The sequence below is a fragment of the Hemitrygon akajei genome, chromosome 26, assembly GCF_048418815.1.
Source record: "Hemitrygon akajei chromosome 26, sHemAka1.3, whole genome shotgun sequence".
In the NCBI taxonomy this organism is placed as follows: Eukaryota; Metazoa; Chordata; class Chondrichthyes; order Myliobatiformes; family Dasyatidae; genus Hemitrygon; species Hemitrygon akajei.
In genome coordinates, this window is record NC_133149.1 from 6,730,593 (window position 1) to 6,746,339 (window position 15,747).

The 15,747-nt window shown below is 47.2% G+C and overlaps 1 protein-coding gene across 1 annotated transcript; it reads left to right on the forward strand.

The window, feature by feature from the left end:
* The first annotated feature begins 240 nt into the window (after positions 1-240).
* LOC140716744 (uncharacterized) lies at positions 241-13,702 on the forward strand. Its single transcript, XM_073029552.1, has 2 exons — positions 241-274; positions 3,350-13,702. The coding sequence occupies exon 2, from the start codon at positions 3,749-3,751 to the stop codon at positions 4,763-4,765; it is 1,017 nt and encodes a 338-aa protein (XP_072885653.1). The 5' UTR covers positions 241-274; positions 3,350-3,748; the 3' UTR covers positions 4,766-13,702.
* The last annotated feature ends 2,045 nt before the right edge of the window (positions 13,703-15,747 follow it).

The window sequence follows — 15,747 nt, forward strand, 5'->3', positions numbered from 1 at the left end:
CGTTATTTATTACTATTTATTTGCATTTGCACAGTTTGTTGTTCATTGATCCTGTTTACTAACTGTAATAAATCTACTAAGTATGCCTGCAGGAGAAAGAATCTCAGGGTTGTACGTGGTGACACGAATATACCCTGATAATAAATTTTACTTTGAACTTTGAGAATTCGCCGTCGGTGACCAGGCGATCACACGCACATGCGTAAAGGTCGCCGAGTTCCGGAAATTACGCATGCGCTCCGTGGACAAAAGGCTGTTGCGGGATTGGCAGCAGGTAGGAGCGGGGCTCTGGATGGCTACGAATCCGCACTGGCGTCCGAACCGCGACTGAAGGGCAATTACTGTGAGATTCTGCCACAGTGTGGCTTCGCATCCCGAGATAGTACCGGTCCTTTCCCTTTCTCTCAGCTCCACTTTCCGTACCCAGGCCACGGAGAACTTCTGCTGATGAACGGCGCCGTGTCAGAATTATTGCGCATGCGCATCGTTGGGTACCGTAGCTGATAGACGGGGCTCCCGTTCGTAGGTGTTTCTGGGTAAAGAAGCAGCCATGGATTACTTTTCCAGCGATTTCCCCGCCAATTCATAGGGTGTGGGGGGAGGGAATGGGAGCGGATAGATCTCACAAACAATGCCGATGTCCAGTTATCTAATTCCAAAGATTAGAAACTCGGAACAAAAATATATCTCCGAGTTAATCTCGGATCAAGAGTTTACCTTTCAGTCAATGAAAATGTCAGTTAGCGAGGGAAAACAGAACAATATCCTTCCGTTGGTTTTAGTTCCTGAGAAAATCACCTTTATTCTACCGTTCCTTGTTTCAGACGTTTCTACTCATGATGTGTTTTGTTCCATTCTCTCTGGGTGCATAATGATATCAAACACCTTTGACCTGGGTAACAAGTGACCTGTAGCTTTCACATCACAAATATGCCACATTCCAATGAGAAAGACTGCTACCCTCCCCTGCAAATTCGTTGGCATTTCCATCAATGAGTTCATCAGCATCAATCACTTGGGGGGAAAGGGTCAGAGTGATCTGATTTCACATTTTTACCAACAGAGCAATGCTTCCCCCTCTGTCTTCCTGCCTGTCATTTTGATACAGTGTGTATCCCTGGATATTAAACTCACAGCTATAATCTTTCAGTCATGATTCCATGATGTTTGCAACATCATACCTACCATCCTGCAACTGTGCTGCAAGTTCATCGACCTTATTCTGTGTGCATTCAGATACAACACCTTCAGTCCTGTATTTCACCCTTTTTGAAAGCATCCTTTCCACATCCACTTGATCGAGACCATAGAACCGTAGAACATTACAGCACAGTACAGGCCCTTCAGCCCTCCATGTTGTGCTGACCCATATAATCCTTTAAAAAAAGTACTAAACCCACTCTACCCCATAACCCTCCATTTTTCTTTCATCCATGTGCCTGTCCAAGAGGCTCTAAAATACCCCTAATGTTTTAGCCTCCACCACCATCCCTGGCAAGTCATTCCAGGCACTCACAACCCTCTGTGTAAAAAAACTTACCCCTGATGTCTCCCCTAAATTTCCCTCCCTTAATTTTGTACATATGCCCTCTGGTGTTTGCTATTGGTGCCCTGGGAAACAGGTACTGGCTATCCACCCTATCTATGCCTCTCATAATCTTGTAGACCTCTATCAAGTCTCCTCTCATTCTTCTACGCTCCAAAGAGAAAAGTCCCAGCTCTGCTAACCTTGCTTCATGTGATTTGTTCTCCAAACCAGGTAACATCCTGGTAAATCTCCTCTGCACCCTCTCCATAGCTTCCACATCCTTCCTATAATGAGGTGACCAGAATTGAACACAATACTCTAAGTGCAGTCTCACCAGAGATTTGTAGAGTTGCAACATGACCTCTCTACTCTTGAACTCAATCCCCCTATTAATGAAGCCTAGCATCCCATAGGCCTTCTTAACTACTCTATCAACCTGTGCAGCGACCTTGAGGGATGTATGGATTTGAACCCCAAGGTCCCTTTGTTCATCCACACTCTTAAGTAACTGACCATTAATCCTGTACTCAGTCTTCTGGTTTGTCCTTCCAAAATGCATCACCTCACACTTATCCGGATTGAACTCCATCTGCCATTTTTCTGCCCAACTTTGCAGTCTGTCTATATCCTCTTGTAACCTTTGACAACCTACAGCTCCATCCACAACTCCTCCAATCTTCGTGTCATCCACAAACTTACTCATCCATCCTTCCACCTCTACATCCAGGTCATTTATAAAAATCACAAATAGCAGGGGTCCCAGGACAGATCCCTGCGACACTCCACTAGTCACCAACCTCCAGGCAGAATACTTCCCTTCCACGACTACCCTCTACTTTCTTCCTTTAAGGCAATTTTTTATCCAAACAGCCAAGGTTCCACTTATTCCATGCCTTATGACTTTCTGGATGAGTCTCTCTTTAGGGACCTTGTCAAATGCCTTGCTAAAGTCCATGTAGACCACATCCACTGCCCTACCCTCATCAATTTCTTTTGTTACCTCTTCAAAAAACTCAATCAGGCTCGTGAGGCATGATCTTTCCTTCGCAAAGCCATGTTGACTATCCAGGAATAGACTGTACTTCTCCAAATGCTCATAGATCCTATCCTTAAGAATCCTTTCCAGTAGTTTGCATACCACCGACGTAAGACTCACCGGTCTACAGTTCCCAGGTTTCTCCCTATTATCTTTTTTAAACAAGGGAATTATATTTGCCATTCTCCAGTCCTCCGGCACTTCCCCTGTAGCCAAAGAGAATTCAAAGATCATAGCAAATGCTCCTGCGATCTCTTCTCTCAATTCCCACAACAATCTGGGGTGTATCATATCTGGCCCTGGGGATTTTCAATATTCAATTGGTTTCAATGAAGTTCTTCTTATTGTTTGGAATTCCAATGAGTACAGGTCCAGAGCCATCAAACATTCCTCATATGACAAGTCTTTCAAACCTAGAACCACTTTTGTGAACTCTTTTGAGCTCTGTAATATCAACACATCTTTCTAGATAAGGGGCCCAAAATTGCTCACAATACTCCAAGTGAGGCCTCACTAATGCTTTATAAAGTTTCAACAGTACATCCTTGCTTTTATATTCTCAGCCTCTTAAAATGAATGCTAACATTGCATTTGCCTTCCTTAATTAACCTTTAGCGAATCCTGCATGAGGACTCCTGAGTGCGAACTCTTTGTACCTCAGATCTTTGAATCTTTTCTCCATTTGGAAAATAGTCTACACTTTTATTTTTTCTACCAATGTTCATGACCATACACTTCTGAAAATGTCCCTTACCCATTGATGTATTTTGTAAATCTTTTTACAGGTGACAAATGACGAACAATTTGTGAACGGCAATCCCAAACACAATGACACGTCAGTTTTGCTGTCCCTGTCCAGATATTTAAGGAGTGACCAGTTATTTCCTTTGTGACACCAATATATCTGTTGTTGATCTTTGGAGATGAAGAAGTATCTCATCCCAGAGGGAAATGTGCTTTGTCTCTGAAATGAAGTTTCTGTAGTAACTCGGTGAAACCCCACTGGAACCGGGGTGCTGAAAACACACCAGCATTTGCTCACAGGAGATTAGTTCTTCAGCTGTGTTGATTGTACCAGGGAGTAACTACAGCTGATATCTGACTGTGAATTGAGGGAGAACTGTGCGGAGAGATTCACTCACTCATTCCACACACAGACACAACAGCGATTTCACACTGACGAGATGCCGTTCACCTGCTCTGAATGTGGGAAGGGATTCACTCGGTCATCCAACCTGCAGAGACACAAACGAGTTCACACCGGGAAGAGGCCGTTCACCTGTTCAGTCTGTGGGAAGGGATTCACTCAGTCATCTGCCCTACTGGCACACCAACAAATTCACACTGGGGAGAGGCCATTCACTTGTTCTGGATGTGGAAAGGGATTCACTCAATCATCTGCCCTACTGGTACACCAGCGAATTCACACTGGAGAGAGGCCATTCACCTGCTCTGAATGTGGGAAGAGATTCAATCGGTCATCTGAATTGAAAGTACATCAGCGAATTCACACTGGGGAGAGGCCGTTCACCTGCTCAGACTGTGGGAAGGGATTCACTCAGTCATCCCACCTGCAGACACACCAGCGAGTCCACACTGGGGAGAGGCCGTTCACCTGCTCAGACTGTGGGAAGGGATTCACTCACTTATCCAGCTTACAGAGGCACCAGCGAGTTCACACTGGGGAGAGGCCATTCATCTGCTCAGACTGTGGGAAGGGATTCACTCAGTCGTCCCAGCTACAGGCGCATCAGCGAGATCACATTGGGGAGAGGCCATTCATCTGCTTAGACTGTGGGAAGGGATTCACTCAGTCATCCCTCCTACAGACGCATCAACGAGTTCACACTGGAGTGAGGCCATTCACCTGTTCGGAATGTGGGAAGAGATTCACTCAGTCATCTCACCTACAGACACACCAGTCAGTTCATACTGGGGAGAGGCCGTTCACCTGTTCAGTTTGTGGGAAGGTGTTCAGTCACTCATCCAGCCTACAGAGACACCAACGAGTTCACACTGGAGAGAGACCATTTACCTGTTCTGTATGTGGTAAGGGATTCACTCAATCATCTGACCTACTGGTACACCAGCGAGTTCACACTGGGGAGAAGCCATTCATCTGCTCAGAATGTGGGAAGAGATTCACTCAGTCAGCCAACCTTGTGGCGCATTACCGTGTTCACACTGGGGAGAAAGTTTAAATAAGTTGTGTGTGGGATATTTCACCATTCCGGTTGCTGAATGCAGAGTTAATTTCACAAATGACTGTTGGTGTTGAGCACTGCAATTATTGCTACTGTTCATCAAATCCCGTTCTGCACCCTGGTCTCTGGCCATGGGGTGAGTTTTGTCAAACCCCGTTCTGTACCCCGGTCCTGGGCATGGGGTGAGTTAAGTCAAACCCCATTCTGCACCCCAGTTTCTGGGTGTGGAAAGAGTTTTGTCAAACCCAGTCCTGAATCCCGGTCACTGGGCATGGGGTGAGTTCTGTCAAACCCCATTCTGCACCCCGGTCTCTGGGTGTGGGAGTAGTTTTGTCAAACCCAGTTCTGCTCCCCCGTCTGGGCATTGGAGGAGTTTTGTCAAACCCAGTTCTGCCCCCCCCGTCTCTGGATGTGGGAGAGGTTTTTTTCAAACCTAGTTATGCATCCCGGTCTCTGGGCATGGGAGGAGTTTTGTCAAACCCCGTTCTGTACCCCGGTCCTGGGCATGGGGTGAGTTAAGTCAAACCCCGTTCTGCACCCCAGTCTCTGGGCATAGGAGGAGTTTTGTCAAACCCCATTCTACACCCTGGTCTCTGGGCATGGGGTGAGTTATGTCAAACCCCATTCTACACCCTGGTCTCTGGGCATGGGGTGAGTTATGTCAAACCCCATTCTACACCCTGGTCTCTGGGCATGGGGTGAGTTATGTCAAACCCAGTTCTGCTCTCCTGTCTGGGCATTGGAGGAGTTTTGTCAAACCCAGTTCTGCCCCCGGTCTCTGGGTGTGGGAGGAGTTTTGTCAAACCCCGTTCTGAACCCCGGTCTCTGGGTGTGGGAGGAGTTTTGTCAAACCCCGTTCTGAACCCCGGTCTCTGGGCGTGGGAGGAGTTTTGTCAAACCCCATCTGCATCCCGGTCGATGGGCATTGGAAGAGTTTTGTAAAACCCCGTTCTGCACCCCGGTCTGGGCATGGGAGGAGATTCTTCTGCTGATATTGGACACATTACATTAAGATGCTGGATTTATTTATAGGATCACTTTTAGTCATAGGACATAAATGTTGGGCACGTGAAGAACAGAGGCAGAACAACCACACTCAGTATGGTTGGAGGATGGTTTGCTTTTGTGGATGCTGGTATAGACACAATGTGTTAAAACACCTGAATAATAGCTGCAGATTTAGCTGATTCTCAGATGGTGATTGTCACAACAACAGATTCAGCAGCACAGCAGACACGGCAATTGTGCTAATGAATATGCACGTGTCAGCTAGTGGTTGTCGAGACTTGAACCCAGCGCAATAACGCTTCGCTGCCTGCTTGCATTTGGCCTTGCCTGAGAAATTGGACTGTCAAGTCAACTGACTCTGAAGACTAGCTGTTTTCGTTTTATATTTAGTTGTTCTTTCCAGCCGCAGTGTAGGCTTCGTTTTCCATTTGAGAGTTCTAGTTAACGGCTCTGTTTGGCCTAGTGTTTATTGTTTTCTTTTCACTCTAACACTGTTCGGATTACAGTTTGTGAACTGTCAACCCACTTCAGTGTCTGTCACTCCGCACTTGGGTCATATCCGAACCCGGTGACAGCAAGTCTCGACACAACAAAGATGGACCCAGCAGAGAGAGAACAGCTGACCTTGGCCATGAGATTCATTGGTCAGGTAGGCGATAGGCTACAGGCAATGGAATCTGTTTTCAGTGAAGTCATTGAAGCAATGATGCAGATAATCTTGTGCCGACAAGCCCAGTCTCACTTGGAGGAACAGGTATCATCCCTAGCCGCAACTGTTGAAGAGCTCACTACAGACAATCAGACTCAGGTGTCTGTGATTTCCGCACTCACGGCCGCCATCCACGAACTTACTGTGAATAGCCAGTATCAGCTGACAGCCATTACTGTTCTTGCCAGCTCAATTCAGCAGCTTCAGGCCGCCTCAGTCCCACTCCCAGCATCTCGCAGGTCTTCCTTTTCTGCTGCCCCGACAATCTCTGCTACGAATGCTCCCGGACCAGAGCTGACTGCTGCCTTCGGATCCTCACAGATTCCCACACACGTACAGGAACGGAGTATTCCACCTCCAAGCAGATATTATTGTGATACCAATGGTTGCAGGAACATTATTACCCAATGTGAATTGATATTCCAAGCCCCACCTGGTCGTTTTGGTGATGATGCACAAAAACTGGCGTACGTGGTCAATCTAGATGGACCTCCACTTACCTTGTTAACGTTTTACGGGAGCAAGGATAGCCCACAGCCCAGTCGTTCTGGCATTTCGTGGCGGAGTTAAGGAGGGTTTTTGATCATCCAGTACAGGGTCAGGAGGCTTCCCACTGACTCTTGGACCTGCGCCAAGGCAAAGGAATGGTGAGAGCCTATGCAGTTAAATTCTGTACCCTTGCAGTAGAGACGGGATGGATTGAGAGATCCCTCATCACTGCCTTCCAGCATGGACTGAATGCAGGGGTCCGGCATGAGGTCGCTGTCCAGGATGAGCAGGGTAGTCTGCATGACCTGATTAATCTGGCTATTCGAGTTGACGACCAGGTTACTGAGTGGCACAGGGGAAGAAAGTTTCAAACTTCGTTTGCGCTGCCAGATCACTGTCTTTCCTCGCCCTCTCCCCCTCCCTCACCACCCAGCCCATGGAGGAGCCTATGCAAGCAGGACACATGCGCCTGTCTCAGGAGGAAAAAGAGCAGCGCTGGGGAACAGGTTCCTGCCTCTATTGTGGTGATCCAGGACACTTCCGGGCGGCATGGTCCAGGCATCCAGTAAAAGAGAATACCCGTCAGCAGGGAGGGGAATCCTGACGGGTCGGTTCTCTCTTCAGTCAGCATTCTGTAATGCTCGCAGCTTCCTTGTCGTCTCCTTGAGGTCTCAGACCCATGAACTCAAAGTGTTTATTGACTCTGGTGCAGCTGGGAATATTATGGACATCTCTCGCTCCGAGATGGGGAGTTCCAACTCAGGTATTCAGAGAAAGGATCAACGTCAAGGCGCTGGATGATCGACCTCTGGGAACTGACCAGATCCACCTTTCCACCCAACCCCTCCAACTGCTGCTCGAAGGTAACAATCATGAAGAAATATCTTTCTATCTGGTTAATTCACATGAACTGCCAGTGGTTATTAGTCTCCTGGTTATCCCGACATAATCCATGGATCGATTGGTCTCTGAAGGAACACCAAGAGTGGGGACTGGCATGCGGATCTCATTGAGGTTTTCAGGAAAAGAAAGGCCACCAACCTGCCCCCACACCGGCCATGCGATTGTGCCATAGACCTCCTACCTGGCACTAGTCCTCCCCGGGGCCGACTCTTTTCCCTCTCTCGTCCTGAAACGGTGGTCATGGAGGAATACGTAAAGGAGGCATTGAGCATGGGATTAATCCGTCCGTCAACCTCGCCAGCATGAGTGGGCTTCTTTTTGTGAGCAAGAAAGATGGGAAACTCCGTCCCTGCATCGATTATCGGCCCCTGAACAACATCACTGTGAAGAACCGCTACCCTCTTCCCTTGCGTCTGCGTTTGAACATCTCCAGGGAGCAACCATATTTTCCAAAATTGATCTGCGCAATGCTTACAATCTGATTCGCATAAGGGAAGGGAATGAGTGAAAGATGGCTTTCAGCACCTCTAATGGACACAATGTGTACCTGCTGATGCCTCGGTCTGGCCAACCCTGCTGTATTCCAGGCCTTGGTTAACGATATGCTAAGGGACATGTTGAACCAGTTTGTGTTTGTGTATTTAGATGACATCCGTATTTATTCCTGCTCTCATCAGGAGCACGTCCAGCGTGTCCGGAGAGTACTCAGACGCCTTCTTGAAAATAACCTGTATGCCAAGCCTGAAAAATGTGAATTCCATAAAGACCAGGTGTTATTTTTGGGTTATATACTCACCCCATCCAGTGTCCAAATGGACCCTAGTAAAGTTCAGGCAGTTGCAGAGTGGCCCAAACCATCTACAGTCAAACAGGTACGGCACTTCATGGGGTTTGCGAACTTTTATTGTCGCATCATCCACAATTTCGGCTCCATCACGGCTCCAATTAATGCACTCACCAAGAAGACCTCGGCAGGATTCCATTGGACAGACGATGCCGACAAAGCATTTTCCGAACTGAAGCGACGTTTCACCACTGTCCCCCTGCTGCAACACCCAGACCCATCTCAGCCACTCATTGTCGAGGTGGACACATCCGATGTTGGCACTGGAGCTGACCTCTCTCAGCGCTCGTTTGTGGATAGCCGACTGCACCATGTGCCTTTCTTTGCTGTTGCTCGACTCTGGTTGAGAGGAATTATGACATTGGGAACCAGGAGCTTCTGGCTGTCAAGGAGGTTTGGCGACACTGGCTGGAGGGGGCAGAGGATCCATTCTTGGTCCGGACAGATCACAAAAACCTCTCCTATGTTCAGGATGCTAAGAGACTCAACTCTTGTCAAGCCCGGTGGGCTCTCTTCTTCACACGGTTCAATCTTGTCCTCACTTACCATCCCGGCAGCAAGAATACAAAGGCTGACGCTCTCTCCCGGCAGTTCGATGGATCTGAGGACAATCCAGAGCCCATTCTTCCTCGCTCGTGTAAATCTGCCCCAGTGATCTGGGGAATAGAGACAGAGGTGAAGGCCTCCCAACAATCGATCCAGGCCCGGGTGGGGGACCTCCCAACTGGTTGTTTGTCCCTGCTGTGGTGTGTTCCAAAGTGTTGGAATGGGGTCACTCCTCTTGTCTGGCTGGACATCCGGGAATTCAATGGACTCAGGAGTTCATACAGAGCCAATTTTGGTGGTCATCTATGTCCCAGGATGTCTACGACTTTCTGTCTGCTTGTCCCACCTGCGCTAGAAACTAGACATCACACCAGCATCTGCTGTGTCCACTGCCTGTGCCCCACTGCCCCTGGTCCCGCCTCTCAGTAGATTTCATCACTGGTCTGTCCCCGTCTACTGGAAACACAACCAGTTAGGTCATTGTGGATTGGTTTTCCAAGGCTGCCCACTTCATTGCCCTCCCCAAGCTCCCATCGGCTGGTGAGACTGTCACACTCATGGATCAACATGTGTTCAGGCTCCATGGCTTTCCTCAAGACAGAGTGTCTGATCTTGGACCACAGTTCACTTCCCGCTTTTGGAAGGCTTTCTGCTCTCTTGTAGGAGCCATGGCCAGCCTCTCGTCTGGCTTCCACCCCCCAATCCAATGGTCAGACTGAGAGAGGGAACCAGGGGTTGGAGACAACCCTGTGCTGTCTTGCCTCTTCCAAACCCATGTCCTGGATCTCCCAATTGGTTGGTTTCGGCAGAGATCGCCCACAATAATTTCCAGTCGTCCTCTACCGGTATGTCTCCCTTTGAATGCCAGAAGGGATTCCAGCCCCGCTCTTCCCTGATCAGGATATTGACGTAGGAGTTCCTGCTACTGAACAGCTGATCCAGTGCTGCAAGCGCACCTGGAGACGAGCCAGGGCTTCTCTGCTGCGCGCCCAGAAACAGCGTTCCCGGCAGGCTGATCGGCTCCGTCGACAGGTAAGGCCATTCAAGCCAGGAGAGGAGGTCTGGTTGGCATCAAGGGATCTTCCCCTGAAAGTCAAGAACCGGAGATTGGCACCGATCTACATGGGGCCGTTTGTAGTGGAAAAGGCTGTCAACAAGGTGTCCTATAGATTGCATCTGCCAGCATCACTGAAGATCCACCCAGTATTTCATGTTTCCCAGCTCAAGCTGGTTACTATCTCTCCCCTGGCCCCAGTCACCCCACCTCCCCCTCCTCCCCAACTGGTAGATGGTTCCCTTGTCTATACTGTGCAGCGCCTCCTGGCATCTCACTGGGTACATGGTAAGGTCCAGTACCTTGTGGACTGGGAAGGGTATGGCCCAAAAGAACATACTTGGATCCCAGTAAAGGACATCTTGGACAATTCGCTGATCCGGGACTTCCAGCGGACACAGGTCTGAGGCGCCCCGGGGCTGCGCCTAGAGATGGGGGCCATGTCACACCATGGATTCGGCAGCGCAGCAGATACGGCAATTGCGCTAATGAATATGCACATGTCAGCTAATTATCATTTCATTGAGTATTTAACTGCATTCTTTCCGTTGTAGTGCTCTTCGAGACTTGAACCCAGCACAGCAAAGCTTTGCTGCTTGCTTGCGTTTGGCCTTGCTTGAGAAATTGGACTGTTACGTCAACTGACCATGAAGACTAGCGGTATTTGTTTTATATTTAGTTATTTTTTTCAGCCACAGTGTAGAGTTGAGAGTTTTAATTAACGGCCCTGTTTAGCCGAGCGTTTATTGGTTTCTTTCCCCTCTAACTGTGTTTGACCTGCTTCATTGTATCTCACTCCACACTTGGGCCATATCTTAACCCGGTGACAGTGATACTGAGATTTTCCCGGTCCCAAAGTGACAAATCTGGGCCTTAGATCTTTCTGCTTACCAACATTCCCAATGCAGCAGCACTGATCAAGTCAGGACTTGGCCAATTCATGTTTACAACCTCGATGGACCGAAAGCACCAATCATGGACTCAGGAATTGTTCCCCTCATTGGGATTTATTCATGGCCTCAAATTCTTTTCATGAACTGCATCTTCCATCTGAAGGGGTAGGAGAAAACCTGCACAAGATGTAAAGTCTCCTTGAGAGATTTTTCTTCTTTAGATATATATAGATGATGGTAAGACGTATTGCTCTGGGAGTTGATTCCTAATGGTTTTTTTCTTCTTTTTTCTTTTTCCTTCTCTTGTAGTTAGTGGGTTTTCTTTTAGTTAGTTGGGGTTCTCTTTTTTCCTTCTTTATAAAATATTTTTTTTCACTATCATATTTTTGGTAAGTTTTTTTTCAGCTTTATAAATTGTATATATATATCAACATGTATCATTTTATAGCTGTAGAAGATTATGTATCAATAAAAAGATTTTAAAAATGAAAATGAAAATGAGAGAGAGAGAACTCCAGCACCCATTCCTTCAGGAAGCATTGTTGAGAAGGATTGTCTTTGGGAGGGATGATAGATTAGTTGTTGGGATTTGGGGACAACTCTGGGTAAATATGTGTCATTACTGCTTAGGACCCACTGTATTTTTTTGATCCTGGACGTTTGCTAAGGATCTGCTCCCAGGGTGATGTCAACGAAGGCCCGTCAATGATATCAGACTGACTGAAGACGGTGCCCAATGTCCCACCGCAGACCAGAGAACTTGCTCCCTTTAATACTCATGCAGTGTCCGAATCGGTCTGAATCTGTCATGTAATAGTCTGTTGATGGTCAAATGTTAGTGATTTGGATGAGAATGTAGGTCAAACAATTAGTGAGGTTTTGAATGACACCAAAGCTGGTGTGTGGTAAAAGTAAGGGTTGTCTAAGGTTACAGTGGGATGGAGACCTGCTGGAAGGAGGACCAAGGAATGGCAGGTGGAACTTAACAGGACAAGTACAATGTGATTGATCATGGGATTTTAAAATAGAGCAGAACACGCTCTGATAACTGGGCCCAGGGAGAGCTATGTAACCCCTTTGCTGTCCTGTGGGGGCGTGCCTTATTCTCATTGTTGAAAGTCGCTTCTGTTGTGATTGGTTAGTTTAAAAACTGCAACTGCTTTTCCCATTGGATAGCTGCCTGGTGTCCTGTTTCAAATAACCTGAGTATATAAGATAGCACAAGGAAGGGGTTTGCTCTCTTCTTCCTTTGTTTAAGACAGGATGCACATGACAATTGGGAAGATATGCTTTGTGCACACTTTTAATGAAGTATGTTTGTTGAATATTCTGATTTGTAGTGTCTGTAACTTGGGGAACATGAATGTTTGGTTGATTTTTACTGTTTGTAAATAAATGATTGATACCCCCATTCGCAGACAATGCTTTCTGTCTCACTTGCTAGACTCATGAACCTGATTCAGCATTACACTCGCTTGCCTCAGGACCATTTCCATTTCATCCATCCTTCCACCTCTAAATTTGTTTTTGCATTGACTTATTTCTAATTTTAAAAGTTATAATTTCTGTGTGCCGATGAGCGTTTGTCATTCTGACCAGTTCTGCCTGAAGTTGTTTAGTCTGATTGTTTCTTGGTGAAATTTGACAATGGGTTCTCCCCTCGGTTGGACCTTCATGTTCACATCAGCAATAGGAAGTGACCCTGCTCCAGCTCCAGGTCAGCTCGGCATTGCTCAGAGTTACTGTACTGGCACTGAAGAGGACCCAGTCGCTGACCTCCCAGGCCACCCTGTCATGTAAAACTCAGTGCACACTTGAGACCTTCTAGAATAGAAGAAACGTCCTAGTCTGGCACAAGCTGGCTGTGAGGCATCCCTGTCCACCCGTACCCGAATAAGACTGGTTCCCCTAAGCACTGGCAGCTACTGCAAGTGTGTCCTTCATCAAGAGCACACTTCAAGTTCTCTGGTGATACCAACCTAACCCCAGGACACTTGATTTCCAGTTGGCACCAACTCATTTGGGGGAAGCACCCTCTGGGACTCCACTAATTCAGGGGCACCAGTGTTGTGGGTGGGTTAAACTTTGGGGAGTGCAGCCCATTGATGGACTCCAGACATTCACAAGAGATGTGGAGCGATAAGCTAGCTGTGCTTTGTAGGGTCTTTTGCCTTCAGCAGGAAACTCTTAACAGTGTTCACTGCTCTTATCATCTTTCCACTTTTACACCCTGGGAAAGTTTTCACTGCTAATGTAATGGTCTTTCTATAGAAGCAGTGTTTAGGTTATGGTTAGAGATAATGGGTGCTTTGGAATGTGAGCTGGGTCCTTCGTTCGACGTGAGATGTGGAGAGAAGACACCAGAGAGAACCAGTCATAGGATTCGACCTGGTGGGGGACCGTGATTTGATGGAGCAAGGTTGAAGATCAGTGAATGTCAATTTTGGGAAGAGTTGAGCTCCAACTTGTGCACATTTGACTGTTTAATTATAATGGGCCCTTTTGTTTTTTTCTTTTTCTTCTTTACTAATCTTTTAATTAAGATTCATAAATATAATTCCTTTAATTTATGCAGTGTGCTGTCTGTTATTTCTTGGAACTGAGTTGTAACAGGGCAGCAAATGAATTTAATTAAATTGACTATTTCTTACATTCTTCACATACATGAGGAGTAAAAATCTTTGTTATGTCTCTGTCTAAATGTGCAATGTGCAATCATAGTAATTTATAATAAATAGAACAGTCAATGTAACAGAGTACACTCATATCAGCGTGAGTTCATCAGTCTAATGGCCTGGTGGAAGAAACTGTCCCAGAGCCTGCTGGTCCTGGCTTTTATGCTGCGGATGGTAGTAGCTGGAACAGTTTTTGGTTGGGGGTCTCGGGTCCCCAGTGATCTTACACACTTGTCCTTGTAAATGTCCTGAATAGTGGGAAGTTCATAACTACAGATGTGCTGGGCTGTCCGCACCACTCTCTGCAGAGTCCTGCGATTGAGAGAGGTACAGTTCCCATACCAGGCAGTGATGCAGCCAGTCAGGATGCAGCCTGTAGAAAGTTCTTATGATATGGGGGCCCATACCAAACTTCCTCAGTTGTCTGAGGTGAAAGAGGTGCTGTTGTACCCTTTTCACCACACAGCTGGTGTGTACAGACCACATGAGGTCCCTGGTGACGTGGATACCGAGGAACTTGAAAGCTGTTAACCCTTTCAACCCCAGATCCATTGATGTCAATAGGGGTTAGCCCTTCTCCATTCCTCCTGTAATCCACAATCAGCTCCTTTGTTTTTGCGACATTGAGGGAGCGGTTGTTTTCTTGACACCACTGTGTCAGAGAGATGACTTCTTCCCTGTAGGCCACCTCATTATTGTTTGAGATAAGGCTAGTTAATGTAGTGTTGTCGGCAAATTTAATTAGCAGATTGGAGCTGTGGTTGGTGACACAGTAATGGGTATACAGGAAGTAAAGGAGGGGACTTAGTACACAGCACAAAGTGGCTCCTATATTGAGAGTCAGAGGGGTGGACGTAGGGAGCCCACTCTTACCATGTGCTGGCGATCTGACAGGAAGTCCAGGATCCAGTTGCACAAGGCAGGGTCAAGGCCGAGGTCTCTGAGCTTCCTATTGAGCCTGGATGGAATTGTGGTGTTGAATGCTGAACTGTAGTCCAAGAACAGCATTCTCACACAAGCATCCTTCTTCTCCAGATGTGTAAGGATGGTATTTATAGCAGTGGCTACTGCGTTGTATCGGTAGGCGAATTGTAGGGGTCCAGTTTGGGTGGTAACAGGCTGCAGATGTAATCCTTGACCAGCCTCTCAAAGTATTTGCTTATTGTTGAGGAGAGTGTGACAGGATGGGAAAGTAGAGCAGTAGATGCAGTGTATATGGTTTTTAGCAAGGCATTTGATAAGGTACCCCATGCAAGGCTTATTAAGAAAGCAAGGAGGCATGGGATCCAAGGGGACATTGTTTTGTGGATCCAGAACTGGCTTGCCCACAGAAGGCAAAGAGTGGTTGTAGACGGGTCACATTCTGCATGGAGGCCGGTGACCAGTGGTGTGCCTCAGGGATCTGTTCTGGGACCCCTACTCTTTGTGATTTTTATAGATGACCTGGATGAGGAAGTGGAGGGATGGGTTAGTAAGTTTGTTCATGACACAAAGGTTGGAGTTTTTGTGGATAGTGTGGAGGGCTTTCAGAGGTTACAGCGGGACATTGATAGGATGCAAAACTGGGCTGAGAAGTGGCAGATGGACTTCAACACAGATAAGTGTGACATGGTTCATTTTGGTAGGTCAAATATGATGGCAGAATATAACATGAATAGCAAGACTCTTGGCAGTGTGGAGGATCAGAGGGATCTTGGGGTCTGAGTCCATAGGACACTCAAAGCTGCTACTCAAGACTCCATAGAACCATAGAACATTACAGCACAGAAACAGGCCTTTTAGCCCTTCTTGGCTGGGCCGAACCATTTTTCTGCCTAGTCCTACTGACCTGCACCTGGGCCATAACCCTCCAAACCCC